Genomic DNA, 27,605 nt, shown 5'->3' on the forward strand with positions numbered 1-27,605 from the left:
AGTAGGCAGAGAGACAGGCAGAGAGAGAAGGGGAAGCAGGCTCCCCGCCGAGCAGAGAGCCCAATGCGGGGCTCGATCCCAGGACCCTGAGATCATGACCCAAGCCAAAGGCAGAGACTTAATCCACTGAGCCACCCAGGCACCCCTCAGCTGTGAAAAATTAAGCCTCTGATTCTAAATCAATAATATAGATAATTATGTGGCCCTAAACTAATGTAGCATGAGGTTAGATTTTTCCTCATCCTGAATTTCCTAGAACAGTATTATCTCAATCTAAGGAATGAGCATTTCCATGATTACAGTCAATTACATCAAAGTTCACACTGAAGTAAAATTCAGCTGTTTCTTTTTGTTTAAATCATTATTACAGTACAAAATTAGTGGTTATTAAGTAACCATTTCTAAAATGGTTACAGAATTAGGTTGCTATATAATCTATGTAGTTTCTACTTCTCATATGCCATTGGTGCTTAAACGTAATATTTTGGAATTACAGAAGCTTTTTTTTAATGTGTCAAAATGCAAAAGTTCAATTTCTTCTTCTCTATTTGTAAGTAAACTGAAGTTTGTCCCCTCCTCCCTTACAGACTCGTTCAGTTTTATATACAAATTGGGAGCAAAACTTCAGGGATTACCTGCATCAAACCAAGAGCTAGAAATGAAGGTAAGTCGCTGTATTTCCTTAGAAATTATAGTTACTGTGGGTAGATGACTCCTTTTTCTTCCAAAAGTTTGGCCAGGATTTTGTAAACTGAGATGCTACCCTGAATCATCTCTTCTCTTCTCTTCTCTTCTCCATCATTAAATGACTAGCTGCATAGAGCCATGATCTTTTAGGCCCCTCATCTAGGTCCTTAAACCGGAAAAGCTTATGGATCATGTCAGAGTATATTTGTTTTGATTGAAGTATTTGTTTGTGGTCAGAGTATATTCGTTTTAAGGAATGCTGTTCCTTTATAACTTTCAATAGGGAAATAATAGCAGAGCCTTTTACATTTAGTGTGGGGCCAGAAGCTTATTTGCAAGGGCATTACTGAATGCACATCAGACTCTACTTCGTGCCCATAAAGGTTCTGGGGGTACTAGCATCCTTTGGTAGAAGGAACAGTTCTTGGCAGTGATAAACCTTAAATTTTATTAAGCACCTATTATATGCAAGGTACTGTTCCAAGTGTTTTATCTGTTAATCCATTTCATCTTCATCATACCTCTTTGCCATAGGTATTATTAGTCCTATTTCACAGATGTAGAAACTGAGGCACAGGTAGATCAAGTAACCTAGCCAAGATCATGTAGTCCGTAAGTGCATAAGTATGGATTCAAACTATTTTGAGGCTCATTCCAGAATGGACGCCTTAACCACCCACATCCTGCGTCTCTCCTTGCCCAGACCTCTGCTTTCTCTAGGCTTCCATACCATCTTCTGCCTCCGTGATTCAGTTCTAAAAGAAATGCAAAAGGCTTGTAGCATGTGTTAGTAGCCTCCTGGAGCCCTGCAGACTGGGGATGCCCTAAGGAACCCTGAAGGCGAGTTTTCCTAGCACAAAACACCTGGGCTTCTCAGATGGGGCCTCCTCCAAAACTTGATATCATGAATGGTACGTGACAAGTTGTGTAGCTTCTGAGTTTGTTATTATCTCAGGCACGACTGTGTGTAACATGCTGGCCTAAACCGTCCTTGTTAATCAGTGGAGCTGCTGAGAGCTCAATGACCGATCCGACATGTCCTCGGCCGTATTATTGCTGACTGAAAGCTTTCATGACTTTTTCTGAATATGTTAGTACTTTTAGTGTAGTAATTGTCCAGATTATTGATTTACTGAAGCAGCAGTCTAGAAACTTCTACAGACCCATTTTGTGTTCCCTAATCTCTTCAACAAATGTCTCTTCAAGAGTCTGCTCTAAGCCACAGATGTTCTAGGCTGTGGATACCGTGTCCCCAAACGTCTGACACAGCAGTCACGATGAGCGAGGCGATGCTGCTATCACGAACAGCCCTCGAAATCTCAATGGGTTGAAACAGGAAAGATTTCTTCTTTTTGCTACATTTTCATCGAGGCTCATCTGAGGTTCTCCTTCCAGCACCCAGGATGGATGCTGGGTAGATTCTGGATGTTGCCCACCATGTGGCAGAGGGAAAGAGAGAGTGTGTCACAGGGGACTAGAGGTCCAAACCACCACAGGCCAAAAGGGGAAGAAGAAACAGAGTGGCGCTCATACTATAGCAGATAAAATCCAGGCCCCGAAGGGCGCTTTGCTCCTAGTGAGAGGAGTCAGAAAACACACAAATAAGCAAGATGTTAGATTGATGGTTAGACAGAAATAAATAAGCTGATGAGATGGACAGCTGTTGGCTGAGAGATGTGATCTAGATAAAGCGGTCTGGGAGGGGTCTCACTGAGGAAGTAACATTTAAATTGAAATCTAAAGGATGGAAAGGAGCCAGCAACATGATGAGGCCAGGGAGAGTTTTCCAGTCAGAAGCAGCAGCACAGGCCACAAAGTGGAAAAGAATTGTGATATTGGAGAACAAAAGGAAGGCTGGTATGGCTTGAGACTCATGGAGAATGAGGGGCAGGAGCCCAGACATGTGGGGCCTTGCTAGCTACGGTAGGGAGATGGGGCGTGAGTCCACGGGTCATGGACACCAGCTGAAGGCCTTGAACCCAGGGGACATCATCATCTGATTAAAATTTTTACAAGCTCGACCCACAAAAATAATAAGTAGTTCAAAATACAGAAGTATTTCTAGAACACATGCTCCGCCCATGCAGAGGTGGGAACTTTGAGGTGTACAGATGACAGGGTCCTGTCCTGATGATCTTATTTTCTGATTGGAGAGGTAGAGCATGTTAACATTTTCTTTAACCTCTGTAATAAAATTACTATAAAATACTGGGTGGTTGGAACTGTGTAGCAATTGTGTACGTGACTCTTCTAAAAATTATAGATCCCTGGATATGAACTTTAAAAAAAAAAACAAAACTGACCAGAATAGACTAGGAAACATCCACCTGTCATAGAGATGAAGTTCTGCTCGACACTTAACCTCTGACTACAAATGCTGTTGCTTGTCCTGCCAGGTACATTCCCTGAGGACCCGTTTAGGAACAAGCAACTTCTTCTCCACTACCCTTGAGCTGTTTTCTTGAACTCCTTGCTAGCCATGTAATTCACATCCCCCAGGCATTTCTCAGTCTTTTATTGAAAACTGGTTGTTAAAATGTAAATCTGCCTAAATCCTTGAACCAATCTCTTCCAGTTGATGAAAGTACAGATTTTTTTTTTTTTAACTTACTCAAGCTGAAGCCTTAATTTACATATTTGGAATTAAAATAAAAATTAGGCTATTTTCAATAAGACTGGGCAGAACGCAGATGGGGCTGTAATTTAAAAAGAGAAATGTGGTTCATGCCCGAAACTCAGGAGATGAGCTAAAATGGCTTGGTTTTATTTTTCAGATGTGCAGTGTGTCAGATGACCCAGCTAATGGGGCTCGGCAATTTCTGTGAAATAGAGATACTGCTGTTTCCCTTTCTTGCATTCCCCCATTGTTTCAGACTTCTGGGAGGCCCTCCTTTATTGTCCTTTGGGATTGGGTCCTAATCTCTGCAGACCTGGTTGTGTCCCTCCTAAAAAAGCTACTGAGAAGGACTGCAAACAGAAATGAAACAGAATATGGACCCCTTGAATCCTGCTTCTCATGTACACTTGGTCCTCTAGGGAGCTTTCAAAGGCAAGTTCTGAGTCAGCAGGACTAGGGATGTTATGCTGCATAATGAATGACTCCAAAACTGAGTGGCTTAGCACAAGAAACAGCAGTTATCTTCTAGTTTCTATGAGTCAGGCATTCAGGAGCAGCTGAGCTGGGTGGTCCTGACTGAGGATTTTGTATAAAGTTGCAGCCAGGTTAAAAGCCGGGAGAAGGGGCCGTCATGGAAAGACCCAAGCAGGGCTGGAGGATCTATTTCCAAGATGGCTGGTAGAAAGAGACCTCAGTTTCCCACTGGGTGGGCCTGTCCATAGGCTGCTTGAGCGTCATCCCTACTACCTGTCAGTCGGCTTTCCTCAGAGTAAGAGATCCATGAGAAAGACACAAAGACGAATGTGCAAAGCCTTTTATGGCCTAGTCTCAAAAGTCACACACTGTCACTCCTACCCTATTCTATGTATTGCATGCAAGTTACTAAGTTCAGCGGCATCCCAAAAAAGGGGGAAATTAAACTCCACTTTTTAAAGGGAAGAGTGTCAAAGAATTTGTGGACGTGTTTTATAACCACCACAGGCAGGGCCTGTTACCAGGTGACGCAGGTGCTGGTTCTTGGACCATACTTTGAGTAGAAGGTACTAGAAAGGACTAGCCAATGAGATTTTATTCTCATGATGCTTCCTTTCTGGTACCTCTCTAAAGCTAATCTACATTTAGAGTAATCTAAATTATTCTCTATTCCCTCTTTCTCTCTCTTTCCCATCTTATTAAATATAAACCATATCAACACAGATTAATAGCCACAAGAAAAACTAAATTTTGAACTGTCTGGCTTTCTCAGCCACCCAAATTCACATTAAAAACCAATAGGACATATTTCGAGCAAACATCAAAGGTTGGAGACTGGAGTTCCTCCAGAAGTTCCTCAGCTTAACTAGAATAAAGACTAGAAACAGACTACCTTCCATTTTCCGCATGAACTTTACTGTGACTCTCTTCCTCCAACTCATGGGTCTACAGCCACCCACTGAAGCTTTAACTGCCAATCTCTACACTTAGATCCGTCATGCTCTCTCCCCAGAGAGTTGCTATTCTTTGTGCTGTCTTTACCCTCTCATTATAAATGATGGTTTCTTCTATTTTAAATACAGTAAGATTAATTCTCCCGAGAGTTCTAATTTTTTGCGTATTAGTCATTGTTGTTCCTGGCATCCTCCTTGTCAGATGCGGTGACAATAATCCCATGTGCTAACAATTAGCCTTAAAAGGCTGTCTTTGGGTTCTGTATTTTATCCTAATAGTTCCTGAAACTTAATTTTAGTAAACTCTTTGTTGCCCAGCATGATAAAGGGATTGAGATATTCCCACACTCAGTAATGGGAAAATTAGAAAGTTATCATATATTTCATGAATGATTTAAAACCTTTTTCTGAAAAGGTTAAGATATAACAAAATTAGTGTAACAAATACAACTTTCCTGAACATAATTTCTGTGAATACTTATACTTCAGTATCTCCAGTCATGAGTATGTGGTGCCAGTTGTACGAATAGGCAGTTAGATGCCCAGAAAGCCCTCTGCTCCTCCCATCAATAACAACAGATAGATAGATATGTAGATATCCTGTTGATTCCCATCGTTAGCAATTTTTTTTCTTTTTGCATTCAACCTTACCTATTCCCTGTCCCCTCTTTTAAAATAAAAAATGTTTCGGGATACCTGGGTGGCTCGGTCAGTTAAGCGTCTAACTCTTGATCTCAGCTCAAGTCTTGATCTCGGGGTCCTGAGTTCCAGAGCCCCATGTTGGGCTCCATCCTGGGTGTGGAGCCTACTTTTTAAAAAAAAACAATAATTAAAATTTAAAAAGTTTCCAGGGGAGGTAGCGGGGGCAGTGTAGATGGTCCTATAACTTGAATGTGCAGGTCACTAAATCATGTCACTATGGTAACAGGTGGAGGAGGGACATTGGGTAGATGGGGGTGGATAGAGAGGGCAAGATTGACACAGAAAGGAGAGTAGAACTAATACTGAAGGGGAGTGAATTTTCTGCTTTGCTATTTATTTTACTTCTTTTAAGATTTTTATTTTATTTTTATTTATTTGTCAAAAAGAGAGAGGGGTAGAGTGAAATCACAAGCAGGGGGAGTAGCAGGCAGAGGGAGAAGCAGGCTCCCCACTGAACAAGGAGCCTGATGCAGGACTTGATCCCAGGACCCTGGCATCATGACCTGAGCTGAAGGCAGATGCTTAACCAACTGAGCCACCCAGGTGTCCCCCCTGCTTTGCTATTTAGTAATGTGACCTCATTCCAGCTTCAGTAACCAAAGCCTGACAAAGGATGAAGAGCCAGTGAAAGAATCCTCCCATGTAACAGAATTTCATATTGGGCCCAGCTTACTGTCTGGTGCTTCGGCAGGAAAAAAGCCCTACTTGATTTGTGCTGGGGAAATTGAGATATTTCTTCTGAGTGTATAATAATGAGATGAAACTTGATAATGTTCCGGACAGAATCTAAAATTCAAATACATGATCTGCTGTGGATTTTTATGTCCCCCTTACCAACCCACTCATCACTCATACAAAGCTGAGTAGTCTTTAAAAGAGCTTATGCTTTTTCTTTTTTTTTTTTTTTCCTTCTTCATCTTCCATTTCCTGGGAGTTGGTGCACTAGAAACTGTCAAGGAATTGATGAGCCTTCAGGTCTACTAATTCATTCCTAGGAAGTTAGATGAAGTGCCCTCATTCTATGAGATGCAATTTGAAGTTTCTGCTGCAGTCTTGCCATTTAAAAAATACTGTTCCTTGCCCTTTTTTGCCTCTAGGAAAGCTTCCCAAGTAACTGGATTTATGTCTTTTAACTCAGGGCTTGTTGTTCAGTATTCAAATGACAACGGGATACTCTGGCACTTGCTTCGAGAGTTGGACTTCATGTCATTTCTGGAGCCACAGATCATTTCCATTGACCTGCCACGGGAGGCTAAGACCCCCGCCACAGCTTTTCGATGGTGGCAACCTCAACATGGCAAGTTTCCACTCCCTCCACCCTTCCCAGTGGCCTTGAGAGCATATGGTTAAAGCCGCATTGTACCGTATGCTTTGTAATTTGCTGTCAGTTTCCTAGACAATTTAATTTAAAAGCATAGTCATAAAAATATTCATATGGCTGGATAACAAACTTTCTCTAACTGCCTTTATTCATCGGATTTCAGGAAAGCATTCAGCCCAGTGGGCCTTGGATGATGTCCTTATTGGAATGAATGACAGCTCTCAAACTGGGTTTCAAGACAAATTTGATGGCTCCATAGATTTGCAAGCCAGCTGGTACCGAATACAAGGAGGTCAAGTCGGTATTGACTGTCTCTCCATGGATACTGCTCTGATATTCACTGAAAACATAGGTATATATTTTCACCAGCTAAAGGGAGAGTATTTCATTAACTAGAGGACTAAATTAACTAAAGCCCAAGAGGAGACTCCCTAATGCAAAACTGTGTACCTAACTGCCTGGGCTGAGGGAGATTCTGGAAAAAAAGGAGCTGGGTTGAACTCTAAGAGAACTTGGTGCGTCTAGCGGCCGCTTGCCTTTGAACTGTCCTCCTTGAGTGATCTAATAAGGTTTCCTCAAAGCAGAGCAATAAAATCTCTCTCTCGGAAGACATTCCCGTGTCTCGTAATTTGCAGAACTGGCAGACAGAAGACTCTCCAAGATAGTCACGCTTTTCAAATTAGCAGCCTTCCGCGGGTCTAAGCCTCTGCTAACCAAATGAAAGCAGTTATTGCAGGAGCAAAAGTCGCTTCAGATAAGACAGGGTTCTTGTTTGCTCCTGAACATGTTTGTTCCAAGCACAAATGCCCAATAGCAAAGAGAGGATCATTAAATGCTACCACTCAACTTTTTTTTTTTTTTTTTTTTTTTTTTTTGGCAGGAAAACCTCGTTACGCTGAGACCTGGGACTTCCACGTGTCGGCATCGACCTTCTTGCAGTTTGAAATGAGCATGGGCTGCAGCAAGCCCTTCAGCGAGGCCCACAGCGTCCAGCTCCAGTATTCTCTGAACAATGGCAGGGACTGGCATCTGGTCACCGAGGAGTGTGTGCCTCCCACCATTGGCTGCCTGCACTACACAGAAAGTTCCGTGTACACCTCAGAAAGATTCCAGAATTGGAAGCGGATCACCGTCTACCTTCCGCTCTCCACCATGTGAGAATTGCCGTGTGGCTTCATTTCAGAACTCTAGGTTCCTGTCACCTCATGTGAAAATAATTGTGATTCGGCTTGGCAATTCTGTGACGCTCTCACGATAATTACGCAGGGAGTCTGCATGGAGCGGGGGTGGGGGTGGGCGAACAAGGCACTTGGGGTTGCAATTTTATAACGTGTTAGTGAGTTCCAAAAGTTTTACGGGTCTGAACTTTCCTGTTCTCTGGCAACAGGAAGCCTGCCCACCAGAGCCAGTTGTACGAGTAGTCCTGTTCTGTTGTAAAAATACATATCTACCCAACAACCAGAGTGATATTTGTTCACGTGAAGCAGTATGTGAAATCATCACACATGGAAGAACAGTAGCCTTAGTTTCTTTATTTTATTTTATTTGTTTTTTGACAGAGAGAGAGACAGCGAGAGAGGGAACACAAGCGGGGGAGTGGGAGAGGGAGAAGCAGGCTTCCCGCCAAGCAGGGAGCCTGATGCGGGGCTCGATCCCAGCACCCTGGGATCATGACCTGAGCTGAAGGCAGAGACCTAATGACTGAGCCACCCAGGCGCCCCTCTTTTTTTTTTTTTCTTTATTTTCAGTACCACAGTAAGAGTAAAAAGATGGTTCCTTCAGAATGTTCATATTGTTTTTACATCTCTCTTCCCCTCCCTGGGATTTCAGACCATATTCAAGACTTGTATTCGGGCTTACAGCAGGCTCCCAGGTTTGCAGTTTAGGCATTGGGATAATTTGGGGATCTTTCTAGGAACCGGTGTGTCCTGAGGTGGCTGGTTAGAGAGTGTGCCATCCTGGGACTGCTCCCCTCAAATTCCCGCCTTGCCCTGCCACTGCTGTGTTCTGGAATTCAGCCACGTTGGCCTCTGCAGGCTGCGTTTACCAGGCTCCTGTGTCTGCTGGCTCCCAGATAGATTTAGTCCCAGATAGAACCTGGTGCAATAATCAGAGTGGAAACAGAGATAAAACAGGGTATCCCTTCCCTTCCCTTTCTGTCTCAAGAGCATCTTGGCTAACTTCAGTGGCTCCCACCCGCAAAGAGGGCCTCCCCCCACCAGGATCCTGGCCCCTGGACACCAGCCAACAGTGTCCCTCCAGCTTCGGACTTGTAGCAGCGTCCCAACTTTGCTCAATTCTGGTCTCCTCGCCGCCCCTGTTGGCTTCTCAGCTCTGGCACTAACCTCCAGCTCCTTGTGTTAAATGCTTGCTAGAATTAAATACTCATAGTGGTTTCCATGTTGCTGATTCGATTCTGATTCAGAGATGAAACACCAAATGGCAGGGGAAAAATGCAGGAAACCAGAGCATTTTAGCATTGAAGCTAAATGCTGTGGATGCCCTGAGCTTTAAAGAGTGCTTACTGGTAGCTCATTTATTCGCTTTATTTTTATTCAACAAACATTTATTGAATATCTACTGTGTTTTAGAACTCTATTACAAGATTAACAAATTGATGCCAGCATCCAAAGATCTTATTTGGGACACTGGGCGTCTCAGCAGTTATTTATGATATAAAATGGTGACTTGCTAGTACCCAGGAATGTTACTGAAATGCGGGGTGGGGTACTACCTGAGTTTAGGGGGACTGAGGGAACTTCCTGGAGGGGCCCATCTCTGAACTGAATAGCCAGTTGAGCCTGTCCTGGTAAAGAGGACATGTGGGAAGGGAAGACATTCTGCAGAGTGGCCTGGACATTCCATTTGTTGGGGAATCACTGGAAGGGTGTTCTGTGGAGTGGTGACGGGATTCGATTTCCTCTTTAAAGCCAGCACACCCGCAGCTGTGCTGCACTGAGGGAGAACCTGTGTCTGGAAACAAGAGCACTGGAAATGTTGCTGTTGACATTCGACTTCAAGGCGACTGGGTTCCACGTTCCAAACAAGTGACTCCCCCACTTCAGCTTTGTAGTCTGTTTCTAAGTTAGAGACTGTTACTGCGGTTTGGCCCAGGCTGCGTATATTTCTGGATAAGGTGATCTGACAGTGTAGTCCAAAGAGCAGATTACAAATGGAATGGAAAATGTGGGCGTGCCTCACATGGTTCTGGCCCTCAGCTTTCGGCAGCCAGACCTCAGGCCCATCATGGAGGCAGAACTTCTCTGGGGTTTCCATTTCCCGTCTCAGAAGCCATTTAGGGACAGTAGTGCCGGGACCTCATTTCCTTGTGCTTTTCCTCATGCTTCTCATCCGTTCTGTCTCTTTCCTCGTCCTGAATGGCAGGAAAAGCCTGAACACAAAACCCCAAATTTGGCACGTGGTTCAAACACACAATAAATAACTAGTCCAAGATAACTTTCCCATCACGGACGTGTGTATGAAAGGAAGGATGACATATTTACAAAGCATGTTTTCATCCCATCTGTATGAAAGGAAGGATGACATATTTACAAAGCATGTTTTCTACTCTCTCGGTGGTGGGTTCATCAGGAAAGAACATCCAACACTTGGTGTGAGAACTAAGTGTCTCCAAGAAGAGGGAAGGAGAACTTGGAGGAGGGCTCTTCAGAGGGAAAGGGGAGTTAAAGGAAATGTTCTCCTGCTTTCAAGGATGCCTGTCGAACCAAGTATGTTTTCTTTGGTTAGGTCTCCCAGGACCCGGTTTAGATGGATTCAGTCCAACTACACTGTGGGGGCTGACACGTGGGCTATTGATAATGTTGTGCTGGCTTCGGGCTGCCCCTGGCTGTGCTCCGGAAGAGGAATCTGCGACGCGGGACGCTGTGTGTAAGTCCATAAAACCGGCAGTTTCTTTGTTTAGGACGGAAAGGCAGAAATGGCTTTCGAACTCACGACAAATAATGCCTTTCCTCCCCTCCTTCTTCTCTCTTAGGTGTGACCGGGGCTTTGGAGGAGCCAACTGTGTGCCCATTGTTCCTCTGCCCTCGATTCTTAAGGATGATTTCAACGGGAACCTACATCCCGACCTTTGGCCTGAAGTATATGGTGCCGAGAGGGGGAACCTGAATGGTGAAACCATCAAATCGGGAACATCGCTCATTTTTAAAGGGGTCAGATAAGATTCTACTTTTATACTCTGCTATTGGGATTCCTTCCTTCCCTTACTGCTCCACACAAATGTGTTTGTGAACCGGCTCAGATAGTGTATTACTTTATACGAAGCTGTTGTCTTCTAGCCCAGACCACGTTTCCTCCTCTGTTCGCCATCATCATTTTTCAGGATCACTTAGGCATAAAATCTCTCCTCTGCTTTGATGATCAGACCCCTGTTACTTTCTGCTGCAATTATATACATATATATGTATATATGCACGCACACACACATGAATTATGCATATGCAATTTCTAGTATCTTCTAGAATGTAGCATTTTCTGTGTTATTGAATATATAACTTAGAGAACTGTAAAAAATGATTTTAGAAAAGGGCTTTGCTTTTTCCTTTCTTTTTTCCTTTTCCTCCAGCCAGTAAAACCCTTTGGTGACTTTAAGAAAACCAAACATTGGAGTCAAGTGAAATAGCATTCTCAAACATTGTTAGTCTATTTTTGTGTTTCAACCTAGATGTTTGCTGAGAAAGAGTTAAGCAGTTGTGAGAAGTGCTGTACTGGTTGTACTGTACCTTCCCCTGTGAATACAGGCTGTATGCCGTCTCTCCCATCATGGGGAAGTCGGCTAATACAGGGTGTGCGAGTGAAATCTATCACAAAAATCTGCATGGGCCCCCGTACAACCTTCATGATTAACATCCAATGCTTAGAAAATTAGACACCCTGAAACTTTTTTTTTTTTTTTAGGATTTCATTTATTTATTTTTGAGAGAGAGAGTGCATGAGTGGGGGTGAAGGGTAGAGGCAGAAGCAAACTCCCCACTGAGCAGGGAGCCCAGTGCAGGACCCTGGGATCATGACCTGAGCCAAAGGTAGACACTTAACCAACTGAGCCTCCCAGGCTCCTGGTGGAACTTTTCCAGTTATAGCTGGTAGATGCTGCCTACCATCCTGGTTTAAATACCTAATTTGTCTCAAGTTTGGATGAGAGAGAAAAAAACACTTAGGGGTTGGAGAGATTTACTAGTCCCTACGAGCTCTGAGAAGCTGAAGAAATTGAGGTAACATTTCAGGATGGAAACTGCTGGTTTTCATGTGTATGTTTTTTCAGTCTTGTCGGAGGCATTAGCTGTGATTACCACCACTAGCTCACTTCCGATCTGCTTACAACATTGACAAGACCAAAAAGCAGGAGCCCCATGACTTTTCATGATTTAAATATTTTTACCTGATAAATTTTTAAGCAGTGAATTAACCTGGTCCCTAGATCCTATGAAGGAAGAAGACACACAGTGTTTTCTATATTCCCTTTAGCCGTCCAAATGCAAGAGCAGCCAAGCATTATCTGTATTAGACATTATCTCTCAGTTCTGCAAGATGTAGAGAGGGCCCAGTGTGGGCCACTCAGTAGGGTGCAGTTTGACCTAGAAAGGCACTCTTTCGTTAAAAAGGAAGTGATAGTCTCACTTTAATGTTTATAGATTCAGGAGTACGATCAGCTATTCAAATAGCTTGTTGGATGCCAAAGAACTCCCACATTTAGCACAAATGGATTAATGAGCCCGGAAAAGGGATGAGGAAAGAAACCTGTTCGTGAACTTGAATATGCACAAAAGCAGGGCTTGACTTTTCCACTGTGTAATTAATATCAAGTGCTGAACTACAAGCAAATACTACAAACAGGAAAGATACTTTCATCGTGCCCACTTTCAACATAACAGTTCCTACAAGATGCAGTGTGCAGTGGTCCTTTTATGGCTGATTTGTACTTGCCCATGGGAACAGTTTCATACTTAGGTTCCATAATCAAGGGGGAAGAGTGATCACACTCATTTAATTGTTGTTAGCAAGGGATCTTTATTAGCTGGTTCTGCCAACTAGCCACCTCGAAGTTTATTCCTTGTAAGTTGAAGAAGCTGCCTTTCCTCATCACCTCAGCCTCCACGTGGCACCACACTGTAAAACCATTCAAGGCTTTGTGCCTGTCAAGGTAGGGGGGAGAGAGTGTCTGTCGACCATGAGGCAGGAAGAACAGGCATGAACTCGGTGCCATGGACTGAGTAGGGCAGTGAGTTATTAGGGTAAAGAAAAAAAAAAAAAGACTGGAAATATAAGGCTTTTACAGTATAACCTTCAATCCTGGAAGTTTGAGTTGATACTTTTTGAAGTTCAGGGACAGGTTCACATGCCGCTCCTTTTCCATGACAGTATTAAGTGATTCTCAGACTCTAAATTTAGCATTATCTGGATTTCTTCTCCCAAAACCAGAAGATGATTTAGTAAATGAAACACTGGTATCCTATGAAGGACGGAGGACAAGTTTCACAGTCTGACACATCTGGGCTCGATTTCCCCCATCAATACTTTTAAGCTGTGCAGTCTTGAGCAAGTTACTGTCTCTGAGTTCTAGGCTCCTTCTCTGCATCATAAAGATAATAGTATCTCGTCCTTATGAGTGTGATATGCATTAAAGGAAGAAAGTGTCTGTTTTAGAACCTAGCATGTTATAGGCATTCAGTAATACGGTTGCTATGACAAAATTAGTTCTATTTAAAGCTTTTCAGTTATTGGGGATTTTTGTGCTGGGTAATAAGAAAAAGGATGAATTTCTTTTCTCTAGCTAAAATTACATTTGGTGTTTGTTAGTTGACCATTAAGAAATCCAGGGGCGCTTGGATGGTGCAGCTGATTAAGCATCTGATCCTTAGTTTTGGCTCAGGTCATAATCTTAAGGTCCTGGGGTTGAGCCCTGCCTCGGGCTGCCTGCTCAGCAAAGAGCCTGCTTCAGATTCTCTCGCCCTCTGCCCTTCCTGCTCGTTCTCTCTCTCTCTCTCTCAAATAAATAAATACATCTGGAAAGGAAGAGGGAGGGAGGAAGGAAGGAAGAAATCTGGTGACCACTCAGTATCACACAGCCCTATACCACTAAAGAGTCACTTCATTCAGATGTCACGGCTAAGACCCTAAAAGGCTTATTTGCACCTTAGGACACTTGCGCAGTGAAATTCTATTTTACTGGCTGTCACTGCAGTCCTGTGTACACGCAGAGAAAACAAGCTAAGGGGCTGTCAATCCCAGGCATCCAGAAATAGTTAATTAGCGGAAAAAATTGCCAAAGCTAATGTGATCGCTTTCTTCCTTCTTTGGCTTCTCTGCCTGAGCAGTTACAGCTGAGGCATGGGGACTCGCTTAGTTATGCCTTACTTGGTCAAGATAAATACAAGGTGTTGTGTCAGCCTGAATGAGAGCCCCCCAGTGCCGTCAGAGTGCACAAAGGAGTAGTGAGTCCCTACAGCTCCTTGGAACCTGAAAAAGTTACCTATTAGTTCCCAACTTCCAGCAGGAGCACTTGGCAGAGAATTTCCATCCATTTCCTCATTACGCCTGTCATGGCATGCTGTGGTCAAAGGAGGCTACTTTTTTAAAAAGGCCTGCAGATAGGTAATGCTGTCATTTTTGCATTGCTTTTTATAAACGTCACAGCAAAGTGGGATGTCAAGTTGAGACAATGAAATTGGGTTATGCAGTCATAAGAAATGAAAGCCTTAAGAAAGTGGAAAGGATCCGTTTTCCCTTTTCAACTGGACCCAACATTGCTTCTGAATCTTTACGTGTATGAATCTATTACTTAGCTAATGCAAGTGAGGTGTATGAAAGTCAAAGGAAAATAATTTTGCAGATGAAATAAGGTCGTTTAACGTATATGTCTGTGTTTTCAGGAAGGACTGAGGATGCTTATTTCAAGAGATCTAGACTGTACCAATACTATGTATGTCCAGTTTTCACTTAGATTTATAGCAAAAGGTAAGTCATTTGTATGGGTAGAATTCATTATTTCCCTTCAAAAGAACTCCCCCTTGCCTTACACAATTCCTCCCCCACAAAGAAACGATGGATTTGAGGCCCATAAATTCTGTTGCATGGGAGAGCTGACATAAATTTGAGTAAATAAATGTAGATGTGCTTCTATGATATAAGTTCATCTTAATGTAAGGGTAAGGTAACTACTGATTTTGCAAAAATTTCATATAACTGTAGTAATCATACTAATTCTATGGTAGCTACATTTATCATTATGTCCCTGAGTCTTTTTTTTCCACCACTACTTCCTAGTTGTAAGAATTTTAAATTTTAAAAATTTAACTTGGGGACATTTTAGATTTTCTTTTATAGATGTGAACCCCCAAAAGGCAACTCTTTGCCATTATGACCTTTCGTATTAACTAAATCATTTCCTTGACAAATAATGCCCTAAGGATATAATAAGCTTGCAAGTAGATTTTTGTTTGTATCCTGAGATTTAAAATGTTTGACCATTTATAAAATCGTGATGCCCGTAGAAGCAAAATTCTCTGATGTAAGATTTCCTAAATGAAATACCGAAAGATATGTGTTCATATCCGAGAAAGAGAGGGAGATACTATTGTGTGAAAATCTGAGTTCTGGTGTGTGTTTTGACATACAGTTGTACAGAAAGCCCCACCTGACTTTGCTTAAAGTTGCCTCCAAAACATTTGGACTCTAAAGCTCCTACGGGAATATAAGTCAGCTTACGCATCAATGCCAAAAGGATAGTCTTAGAATATACCATGTGCCCACTTTTATCACAGTATGTATTATGCCTGTGGTCTTCTCTCTAGGTACCCCAGAGAGGTCTCACTCTATTCTACTACAATTCTCCATCAATGGGGGGATCACTTGGCACTTGATGGATGAATTTTACTTCCCTCAAACGACCAACATACTTTTCATTAATGTTCCCTTGCCATATACTGCCCAGACCAACGCTACAAGGTTCAGACTCTGGCAACCTTATAATAATGGTAAGAAGGCATTTGTTCTCCTGTGTTCCAAACTGACTGGCTTTTAACATGTTTGTTTCTAAGATGTGGAGTAAGTGTTTGTCAACTGGGAAGTTTCATTGTCTGTGACACACATTTTACCTAAAGGAGTCTCAATGAATATTTAACTTTATGTATCTTTAGAGTCTCTTTGTACTTGACTCATCAGTTCTCCATGATGTAAATATAGCTAAAGCCACTTACAGAGCTAAGGTTTTTAAAAAACAATTGAGCACTGGGGCACCTGGGTGGCTCAGTCGGTTAATCGTCTGCCCTCAACTCTGATCATGATCCCAAGATCGTGGGATCGAGTCCCATGTAGGGCTCCAGGCTCATCAGGGAGCCTGCTTCTCCCTCTGCCCCTCCGCCCTTCTCAGGAGCACACTCTCTTAAATAAATAAATAAAATATTTTTTAAAAAAGTTAAGCATTATCATTAGTCACTCATCAATTGTAACTACATTCCTGCTGAATTCATTTAGGAGTAAATAGTTCTTCTGAGTGTGGCATTTCATTAGTGAGACAGAACAACTTTGCAGCAAAATACCATGACAAAGTGACAGGGACTCACACCAAGCAGAAAGTGCCTTAGATAAGATATTCTTATCACATACCCCCGCTTCCGTGATAAGTTAAAGTGAATGTATAATTTAACAGCATTTCCAGATGGTTACAGAAAATGATTTTACAAATTTGTAATGTTTTATTGCTTCCAATATTTCTATTAACTGCCGATTATAAAGGACCAGAGGCTACCAAATCATGCATTTAATGGCCTGAGTAAGCATAGAGATATCCCATTAAGCAGATTCTTTGCAGAGGTAACACAGAAATGAATAAGAAAAACGTACCATAGCTCTAAAGTTTAACCTGAATATTTACTTCATAACTGGTAAGCCAAAAATAATTTTTAACTTATTATAAACAGGAAGAAATAATCTTTTATAATCACCAAATAAATATGAATAAATATATAAATACTACCAAGTTTCACAATCCAGAGAATCATTGTCTTCATGTTATGGTTGGAAAGGTTACCTGGTTTTTCTTTATCGTTTTCACCAGCTGCTTCCAAAACAAGAAAAGAGAAGAAAGCTGCTAGAATTAGAAAAGTGATAGGTTGAGAAGAGAAAGAGAGAGAGGGACACATGCAACTTCATTTAAATCATCAGGTTATTTCTACAGGCTCCTGTTTACAGATTATGTGTGTGTGTGTGTGTGTGTGTGTGTGTGTATTTTTTTTTCTAAGAATTGTAACCAATGTAGAAATCAATAAAGAAGCATCCTTGAGTGGGGGCGCCTGGGTGGCTCAGTGGGTTAAGGCCTCTGCCTTCGGCTCGGGTCATGATCTCAGAGTCCTGGGATCGAGCCCCACATAGGGCTCTCTGCTCAGCAGGGAGCCTGCTTCCTCCTCTCTCTCTGCCTGCCTCTCTGCCTACTTGTAATCTCTGTCTGTCAAATAAATAAATAAAATCTTAAAAAAAAAAAAGAAGCATCCTTGAGGAATCTTGATGATTCTGCTTGGCGTGGTCTTACCTCCTTGTTTCCCTGAGTCCAAACAGTGCTTTGCAAAGGTAGCCTGGGTTTGCCATCCTCCCTGCAAAGTAGGTACCTGCCTTCAACACCCAGGCTGGGTTGCTGAATCAAGTTCTATGTCAGCCCAAGGAGTGATTTTACTAGTTTTTTAGACAGTCCCACATATCTTTAAATAAGCATAAAAGTTTTGGAAAGCATTTGAAAGTATATAACACAGAGTATTTTCTTCTATGTAGTTTTAACAATTAGATAAAATTATGCATCAGACCAGTGTTTTCATGACCACAGCCCTTCGGCCTAACCACAGCATGATGCTCAGTCATGAGTTGACTCCAAAAGGTAATAAGAGGCTCCTCAAATCGACTAGTGTACCTCAGTTTTAAATCTGCAGGCTTGACCCCTGTGCTCACAGATTCAGATATCTTACAGATTCTCCTAAACCATGAAAACATAAATCCCATTCTTGGCAGTACAGTCTCTAGCACCACAGCACTGACTGGAAGGGGAGCACAATTTCTCAAACCGTCTCAGCTTTCTGAAATCAGTGAGGCTGTTGCTTGCTCTGTCAACTTAATGTGATTGACAGCTTAATTTTTCCATACTCGAATCGCTATAAAGACGTGTTGTGTAGTTTGTGTTTCTTTGTCCAGAAAGCATATATTTAACCTGTTGTTACTGATTCCCTTCTGTCCTTTACTTTGTTCCAAAGAGCAAACACGTCCCTCCAGTTCTCACCATTGGAAAAACTTTTTTTTTTAATCCAAAAATGCCTTAGGTAAGAAAGAAGAAATCTGGATTGTTGATGACTTCATTATTGATGGGAACAATCTCAACAACCCTCTGATGCTTCTGGATACATTTGACTTTGGACCCAGAGAAGACAATTGGTTTTTCTATCCTGGTGGTAATATTGGTCTTTATTGCCCATATTCTTCAAAAGGAGCACCGTAAGTCTTTCATTAAGACTCTAAAACAAAAAACAAAGCTCTATACAAATTTTGCTTGTTCTATACAAATCACAGTGAACTTTTGCCCAAACAGCTTTCTTCTTGTTTTCTTCCATAACAGCGAGGAAGATTCAGCTATGGTGTTTGTTTCCAGTGAAGTTGGTGAGCATTCCATCACCACTCGCGACCTGGATGTGAATGAGAACACCATCATACAGTTTGAGGTACTTGACTTTGTTCTATCAGAAATGCTTTAAATTTTATCTTGAACAAAAAGCCAGGAAAGAGAAGGAAAATCTCAGGTAGTTTTCCTGCGTTATGACTTTCCCTTTTTGTACAAGGACAAAAGAGGTTTTACATCATAATTCATTTTTATTAGCAGAACCAGTTGTCCTACTAAGTCTTACTTCTGAATTTTTGTCCTTTATTTATGATACAATCTTCCTACCTACTACAGTGGGAAGTTGTTGAAATAAATTATTTTAAACATTATAAAAATGAAAAAGGCCATACTATTCTAGTATGATTGTTTTCACAATTTTTATGTGTTACTTAAGACTCAGTCGACGTAACTACTCTTATACCAGGCTGGTATATTTATATAATATTTATCATGGTGCCATGAATTTTACAGATAAAACAACACTACACTGTTTTTATAATTTTTGTGTATTTCATTAATATTCATGGACTCCTTATAATTTGGAAGAGAGCAAATTAATAATGTATAAAGAAAAACTTGTATGTATTTCAAAAACTTAGATAAAATCAGCAGAACCAATAGTACCAAGTTTCAAAAATGCTTGTTTCCTAGCTGAAATCTCTAGCTACCCTTGGGAGGGAGGGCTTACAATAGTGCCTGACTGGATCAACAAGATTTTGAATATTTGTTTTAGATTAACTCTCTGTAGCCTCTAAATTAGAGTTGTCTCTTGCATCTCAAAAGTCAGAGACCGTGGGGCACCTGGATGGCTCAGTAGTTAAGCTTCTGCCTTCAGTTCAGGTCATGATCCCAGGGTCCATGCATTGGGCTCCCTGCTCAGCGGGAAACCTGCTTCTCCCTCTCTCACTTCCCCTGCTTGTGTTCTCTCTCTCGCTGTGTCCTTCTCTGTCAAATAAATAAATAAAATGTTAAATTTTAAAAAAAGTAAGAAACCAAATGGCACTTTCATAGAGAAATTATTCTGTATCTATTTTAAACTTTCTGTTATGTTTTCTAGTTTTATTTCAAGTTCCTTCTATTATATTTTCTAAATATGTGCTTTAAATGTTAATAAAAAAATAGCACCTGTGGCCCTGTTCTGTTATCAGAAGGACTTGGGTAGAAACAAATGCCTATATTTGAAAAGTTTATCTAATGTTGATAGTTTTCAAAAGGTACAAGGAGTAAGTTCAACAACAGAAATTATAAATATAAATATATCCGCGTGCTACAACAGCAAGAAAATAGTAATCTCAACTGCAAGAGGGGAAAACTGCATAGGAAGAATTACGTGCATTTATTTATTTAAGTTTTAGTTTATTTACTTGAAAGTGTGGAGAAAGGAATGAAGTGGTTATTTCCCTAACGGCTAAGGTCTTTCTGAACACGCATTCCCTGTGCAGGACAAAGAGGGACAATAATTGTGTTTTGTTGAATACACATTGAGGTTTTTTTCACATGCAGAACTTTGAGGATCATTTGGAAGGTGTCACAAGAAGGAAAAGAGAAGGTCTTCCTATCTAGCGGACTGAAAAAGAGGCTAATGGTTAGAAGTCAGGAAACAGTCTTTTCATTACAGTTTTCTTGGTTTGGCTATGAAAGTAGACCAGAGGTACAATTTGGAATCCATGCCAGCCTCTGCCTTACCCATTTCCTAGCTTTTTATAAAATGAGGGAAAATAAATTTTTTATGAGGCCCTTTGAGGTTCTTTATGAAAAAATTATTATTTGAAGGTAATATATGATATTACTCAGTTAGGCAAAACAGAATTTTACAGTGTTAAATATCTCAGCAAGACAGTTCCCAGGAAAATGGACTCTCGAGAAAATAATGAAATGGTGAATCATTTCAAGGCCTCTTGCTCTGAAGTAATTTGTATCTTTTTTTTCCCCTTCCTCCCCAAGATCAACGTGGGCTGCTCCACGGATAGCTCCTCTACCGATCCAGTCAGACTGGAGTTCTCAAGGGACTTTGGGGCGACGTGGCACCCACTGCTCCCCCTCTGCTACCACAGCAGCAGCCACGTCAGCTCCCTGTGCTCCACAGAGCACCACCCGAGCAGCACCTACTACGCCGGGACCACCCAGGGCTGGAGGAGGGAGGTTGTGCACTTCGGGAAGCTGCACCTTTGCGGGTAAGGACCTGCTGCTTCACACCACCATCTTTCTCCACTGACAACATTCTCCCTCATGTCACCACTGACTTGCCACTCTATGGCGGGGGGGGCGACTTCCCTCTAGTTCTCCACTTCAGCACACCAGTGGTTACTCCAAACGTGGGACTCCAAGCTGACACACTACTCAGTTTGAAGATAGATTTCAAAGAGTACATCATGGGCTGCACTCTGTAGTGATTCGTATCCCCCACAGGTCTTTATTAAATCCATGAGGAAGCGACAGAAGTATGGTTTTCTCCTAATGTTGTAATTCCCCACAGCACCTGCCCCCACCTCCCAATATAAATACAGTGAGAATTTTATGACTTTCAGACATCTACCTGTGTCTCTTATGGAGGGAGAGGGCACAGCGGGAGGATGGAAGCCCACAGAATATTCTAGGTGCTTCATAAAAAAAAAATAATAATTGTTCCATTCCCCTCCCCCAAGGCATTTCTCCTTTTCCAACCTCTCTCAGCATTCTTGCTCCATATATTTGACTCTTCTGTTGAAAGGCTATTTGGGGATAAAGGGCTTCAATTCTAATAGAAATGAAATGAATAGTTCAAAAACTAAACCTAATATTGTAAGTGAACAAAGAGAGGAAGTCAACAAAGCAGGCTGCCTCAGAATTTGTCTTTTCTCTCAGAAGAAAGAACCTGTTCTTTCAGGGTATGTCAAGAAAAGAAGAAAGTACTAATATACTTTCAAGATGGAAATAGATTTATATTCCCGATGTGAAACTCAGCATAATGAGAAGTCTTGGGTCTTCAAGCAAAATGACTAATATCTAGTACTTTTCCAAAAGGTTGAAAGTGAATTTTCACAAGTCTGTGTTCTCTTTGAACATAAATCCATTTGCTTCTCATCATATCATCAGCATAATTTTTATAATTTGATTGCTAAGGACTTTAATATTTTGAGCTGTCAAGGATGTCATGTACTAATTCTTGCTATTACACCAGCATATGATCCCAATGGAAAATCCAACCAGAAAAAAAAAAAGAAAATGAGCATTACTAAGCAGAATGTCCTCACGGTTCTCTAGAAGATAAAGCAGGCACAACCAGAAAGCTGTTATTGCTGGGGGTGGGGAGGATTGTCTGTAAGAAGAACAGGGCAGAGAGAAAGAATCAGGAAAAACTTTTTATCCAAAATCAGTTGTATTATTTAAGATCCTGTGTTGCAGGAAATATAAAGGGGCTTACCAAAACAGTGGAAGAACTTACTAGAAGCATACTGGGGAATTTCAGGGACCCCCCCCACTCCGAAAGTGTGAGGACCTCAGCAAAAGGAGTGTGTGATCCTCATTTTCATCATGCTGACTTTAACATCATTCAGCAAACGACCACTCTCATGTGCTGGAACTCTTAATTCCGCATTTCTAAAAAAGACCGTCTGAATCCATCAGCTATAGCCAGAAAGCTAAGCCATGCAACAGAAGCCCAGCTGCCAAAAATCCATGCTTACGGGCAGTGTAGGCAGGGAAAGGCCTGCTGGCCAATCAAGCAGGCACCTGTGACCAAGATCGTGCCCTTTATGGTTGTTGTTGAAAAGCTCCAAATGTTCTCTTTAATGGACCTCTCATTTCCTGCTGTTGCTCAGCTAAGAATTGGATTAAGTAGCAGACCACCCTAAAGATAGGGTAGAGGCCATGAGTTTACACTGTTTTAACAACTGAGGGGCACCTGGGTGGCTCAGTGGTTAAGCTTCTGCCTTCGGCTCAGGTCATGATCTCAGGGTCCTGGGATCGACCCGCATCGGGCTCTCTGCTCAGCAGGGAGCCTGCTTTCCCTTCTCTCTCTGCCTGCCTCTCTGCCTACTTGTGATCTCTGTCAAATAAATAAATAAAATCTTAAAAAAAAAAAAAACAACTGAGACTTGCCTCGGCACGTTTCCACATGGCAACAGTCTTCTTTTAAAAATATGGGATAAAGTCACAGGACAGTTGCTGCAGTGTCGTGGAAACCACCTCACTTAGAACTGGTGATGTCCACGGGGCAGTGCTGATGCACTCAGAAATACCATTTGGAAATCTGAATGAGAGAAATCATAAGGCAATATAATTTGAACATTAGAAATGCATGTACTTTCACCCACATGGAGTGTCAGTTTAAAATATACCTCTTCCAATGATAAAGGTACAGAACTTAGCCATTGTGTTGCCATTTTTATTTCTACAAAAAGAAATCTGTTGCCGAGGCATGTCCACTCTGAGAATGGTATAAAACTACCTTCCCAGCTGCCTTCAACCATTTCTGCAAAGAGAAGAATTTGCCTTAATAGTGTTGTCTGGTCCTTGTTTCAGGAAGAGAATTAGCACTCTTCTTAACACCCACACAGGCATGAATTGCTGGAAGGCAAAAGTTAAATTTTCTCCAATTCAGTGAACCATTGCTTGGTTTGTATTCACCATGGCCCATAGTGACAGTACAAGCTAGATGCTAAAAAATATATATATAACTATGTTTAAATTACCCTTTTCTGTGCACTTATTGGACGCCAGGTACCAAAAAAAGCATCAGAAATGTTTTCAGGTGTGAAACTGACCATATTTGCCTCCACATCTAGTCAAGTCACATTTGAAGCATGAAGTATTGAGCTTCCATTGAGTTTTATTCATGTCACCTTGTGTCCTTTTCGTCTAGGAGTCTTTTTGTCTGTAAAACTTCCTAATAACTTTTGCTTTATACAGTTTCATAATGAGTCAACCAAAACCTCTGTCTAAAGAAAGCACTGTTGTGTGCTTGAAATTTTAAGTTTGTGTTTAAAAAACAGATCCTTTTGAATACCACTGGCTTGGGAGAACAGACGCTGACACTCACCAGGGAGGGTGGCAGCGAGAAATTTTCAGAATAAGATTTCAGCTGAAGGGAAGTGCAGTGAAACCAGACCCTTCAGCCCATTTATCATAGTGCTTACGGTTTCTGTGTCAAGACAGGTGAACAATAATAAATATCCAACCAACATGGTTCATTTGTATTCAGAACATTTGAATAAATAAGAAGTTCAAAAAAATCCATGTAGGCTTTTGTTCAAAGGAAAACTCTAGCCATTTCCCTCAGCTCAGCAGTCTGAAAGTTCAAAGGGTAGAAAGTGCTTCTTGCCAAGACTATAAACTCTGACAAGTATTTGAAAATAAAATGTAATTATGAACTGGCATTTTGGGAACAGCTCAGTATGGTTGGAGTCTTGAGACAAACAATGAAATTAGGGTTAAAATTATATGTGGGAACTTGACTCCCTCTGCTTTACTATCTACTAAGCTTTAGAAGCCTAGTAAATAATTCCAAAATTGACTCCTAATTTCTGTTTCTCAAAAAATTATTCTGAATTTGGTTTCTATGATCACTGAAAATGGGACACATTGATAGGGTGCAAAAATGAATGTGCATGATGTCTCTATATCCATCCCCTCAAAACTAAATCTGTCTTCTTTGAATTGAGTTTTGTGTCTGATAAAATATACTAAAATTTTTTGGATGACTACCTAAATATGTAGATTATTTTCAAGAAGCTGTCATCCACAAGATGATAGGGCAATATACTTGGAAGTAAAATTAATTCATGGTTGTTGAGGGCTGGAACTAGGATGGTATGGGGAGTAACTGCTTAATAGACACAAAGTTTCCTTTTGGGGTGACAAAAATGTCTTGGAACTTGATTGAGACGAAAATGTCTTAGAACTTGATTGAGGTGGTGGTTTGCTAAACACTGAATGGGATGACTGCCACCCCATTGTACTCTTTAAATGGCTAATGGTTACTTTTGTGTAACATGAATTTTACCTCAATTTATGAAGAAAAAATGAGTTATGCGGAGTGTAGATAGTCAGAATGGAGAAAGCATCACCAAAGAAGTCAATATTGAAAAAGGTGGAGGGTCAGGTGGAATTTGACCCAATGATAGGATTGGGAAGGGCTTATGGGAAACAGGAACATAAACTGGCAATTATCTTGGAGATTGAGGAACAGAGTTTGTGTTCTTGAAATGTCAGATTGTGTTTTCTACTTCTTGAGTGTGGTGCAGAGGTAGTAACTGCCCACTGCTCCTTGAATGGATGGCCTTACTTTAAAGCTGTGTTGTTCTGTTGATTCGATTTGAAAAGCCTTGTGCCTCTTTTCCAGATCTGTGCGTTTCAGATGGTACCAAGGATTTTACCCCGCTGGCTCTCAGCCAGTGACGTGGGCCATTGATAATGTCTATATTGGTCCCCAATGTGAAGAGATGTGCAGCGGACATGGGAGTTGTATCAACGGAACCAAGTGTATATGCGATCCCGGCTACTCAGGTCCCACCTGTAAAATAAGCACCAAAAATCCTGATTTTCTCAAGGATGATTTTGAAGGTAATCTTTTAAAATAAATCCTAGGTAGCTTTGTGAAAGAACTTACGTATTAAATGTAATTTGTAATACAGAAGTAATCACAAATCCCACTCTAACATTTCATTATTTAGCCTTACAATTGGGACCACCCATGGCTTCATTTAGTTCTGAGTTATATGGGGTTCTGTGTTTGAAGCAATGCAGTGAGAATGAGCCAGGCCGTGCTTGAGAGAACTAAAGCTGTTTTCACCACTTTTTCTATCACATGGAATCGCTGATTGATGATAATTTTAGAAACTATCTCTAGCTAGTTAATCTTAGATAGGGAGTCACTCATCATCAACTCATTGAGCAGCCTCTTACCACTTTCTGTACCTCAGTTTTATATCTAGAATCTCACTTCATTATGTCTGATGATGTTATAGAAAAATGTGCTTGGATATGTACTCTGATAAAACAATGGGAAACTATTCTCGTAAGAGAAAGTCTTAAACAACTGTAATAACTATGCATGTTAGGATAGTGGGATCAAAAGATTTCTTTCTTCTTCCCAAAAAGATTTCTTTTCTTTTTCTTTTTCTTTCTTTTTCCCAAGTTGTTTATAAAATTGTTGTAATAGATTTATGGTTTCAAGGTACAATTTAATATTAGATTTAGATATATCAACGCAGTGGAGTGTGATGCAGCCATAAGAAGGAATGAAATCCTGATTCATGCGACAACGTGGATGAACCTTGAAAACATGCCAAGTGAAAGAAGTCAGACACAAAAGGCTAAATGTCATACGATCATAGAACATCCAAAGTAGGCAAATCCATAGAGACAGAAGGCAGATCAGCAGTTGCCTGGGGCTGGGTGAGAGGGAGAAGAGGAGTGGCCGCTTAATGGGTATAAGGTTTCCCTCATGGGTGACGAAAAGCTTCTAGAACTAGGTATTGGTGATGGTTGCATAGCATGAATGTGATGTACTAAATCCCACCAAGTTCACTTTAAAATGTTGAAAATGACCAATTTTGTATTGTGTGCATCTTACCAGAATCAAAAAAAAAGAACAATGAAACCCTAGATCTAAGGTAAGTATCTGGAGAGATTTGTGAGCTGGTTTTGAAAGACGTTATTTAATAGAAAATATTAAATTGCTCTGTAATTTCTTCCATTAAAACTGTGTTTTTTTTTAATATTTTATAATACCTGCCAGACACGGTCCTCAGAGTAGCAAAGACAGAATGAAGAGGCCAGTGGAAAAGCTACGTAAATTACCCTCTCTTACTTTTGACCTGAATCACTCTCTGACTAGCCAGTGTCATTTTTTGCACTGTAGGGGAGCTGAGAGGAAGAACCCATCTGGCTGGACCATAGCTACTCGGGAAAAGCCCCACCCCCCTTCTGTCTTGTGGCCCCTTAGGTTAAAGAATTCAGAAAGCTGAACTGTTGAAGAGAGCTCTTCTCCCAAAATATGTGACTTCAGTATTCATGGCTTTGTATTTTAAAACTGCCCAAAGCAGTTACCTCATTCCTTTAAATAAGAGTATGACTATCTTTGGGGTCATAGGTAAATCATCTTTACCACTTTTTTCAGGTCAGCTAGAATCCGATAGATTCTTACTAATGAGTGGCGGAAAGCCTTCTCGGAAGTGTGGAATCCTTTCCAGTGGAAACAACCTCTTTTTCAATGAAGATGGCTTGCGCATGTTGATGACAAGAGATCTGGATTTATCACATGCTAGGTAAACGTTTTTAGATGCTGTTGAGAAACCACATTGTGATGTACAGTAACAGAACATAATCAAATCAGAAAGAAGCCAACATCAAGGACAAGGCCTTCCGCTGGAAATGCTGAGCTTCTCTCTTATCTCGGACTCCATTAAGACACAATTCATGTAACTCCGATCCTAAAACCGAGAGTGCTTGGTGAAATAAGCTAGATCAGAAATGAAACATAGCTAAACAGACAAAAGTTAGTATAAGATCGGTGATATTTGCAAGGTGGTATCTAGGAAATGACAATGGTTAGCTTCCTTTCACTTCAAGAAAATAATGTTGCATCTTTTTTATCCACCTTCTAGAGAATACTTTTTCTGGGCACTTGGACGATGTGGAAAGTTATCTACGTGCTTAATAGAAAGCTTAATTGAAATACAATACATCCTCAAATTACCAACCATTAATTTTCTGTCCATTGGCAATTTAAGTTAAGAATATTTGAAGTGTGCTCTTGTTCTTAATAACCATTTCTTTCCAATGATTTGCTCATGCTTTCTAGGCACTCATTTTCTGATTTGAGCACAGCCTCTCAGAAACAAACATTTTAAACTGGCTCAGAGGATTATGTCCTGTCAAGATGTGTATCCCTTGATCATTTGACGAGCCAAAAACTTAGCCAGGAAAATAAAGAAGACCACTGAACATGTGTAAAATGGAACCCTGACCTATTTTTGCAAGTGAACAAAGAAGTCGTGTTTTGGGTTTTTTAAAACATTTCCGAGTATCTTAAAATAGATCTTAACATATGTATCTTCCTCTTTCACCTAAACCATTTATTTATTGAATTATTAATTTGACCATGTTCCATAAAAAAAAATTCTGTGAGATAATAATTTTACAGTAATAGAAAGCAAAATTTTGTTTCTCTTCAACCTATTTTAATGCACATAGTTTAATCTGATGCTCTTT

General features: G+C 41.0%; 1 protein-coding gene across 2 annotated transcripts in view; it reads left to right on the top strand.

The window, feature by feature from the left end:
* The window catches only part of LOC111155225 (reelin), a 505,959-nt gene that overhangs the window by 412,711 nt on the left and 65,643 nt on the right, over positions 1-27,605 (top strand). For both annotated transcript variants that reach the window (XM_022515343.1, XM_022515345.1), the window contains exons 31-43: positions 588-664; positions 6,572-6,730; positions 6,918-7,106; positions 7,635-7,908; positions 10,502-10,642; positions 10,749-10,926; positions 14,644-14,728; positions 15,565-15,747; positions 18,076-18,247; positions 18,369-18,471; positions 20,355-20,584; positions 24,733-24,953; positions 26,512-26,659. In XM_022515343.1, coding sequence (XP_022371051.1) covers positions 588-664; positions 6,572-6,730; positions 6,918-7,106; positions 7,635-7,908; positions 10,502-10,642; positions 10,749-10,926; positions 14,644-14,728; positions 15,565-15,747; positions 18,076-18,247; positions 18,369-18,471; positions 20,355-20,584; positions 24,733-24,953; positions 26,512-26,659 — 2,160 coding nt within the window. The remainder of the gene's footprint in view (positions 1-587; positions 665-6,571; positions 6,731-6,917; positions 7,107-7,634; positions 7,909-10,501; positions 10,643-10,748; positions 10,927-14,643; positions 14,729-15,564; positions 15,748-18,075; positions 18,248-18,368; positions 18,472-20,354; positions 20,585-24,732; positions 24,954-26,511; positions 26,660-27,605) is intronic.

The sequence above is a fragment of the Enhydra lutris genome, unplaced genomic scaffold (genome assembly GCF_002288905.1).
Source record: "Enhydra lutris kenyoni isolate GAN:26980312 unplaced genomic scaffold, ASM228890v2 scaffoldscaffold40, whole genome shotgun sequence".
NCBI classification, from domain to species: Eukaryota; Metazoa; Chordata; class Mammalia; order Carnivora; family Mustelidae; genus Enhydra; species Enhydra lutris.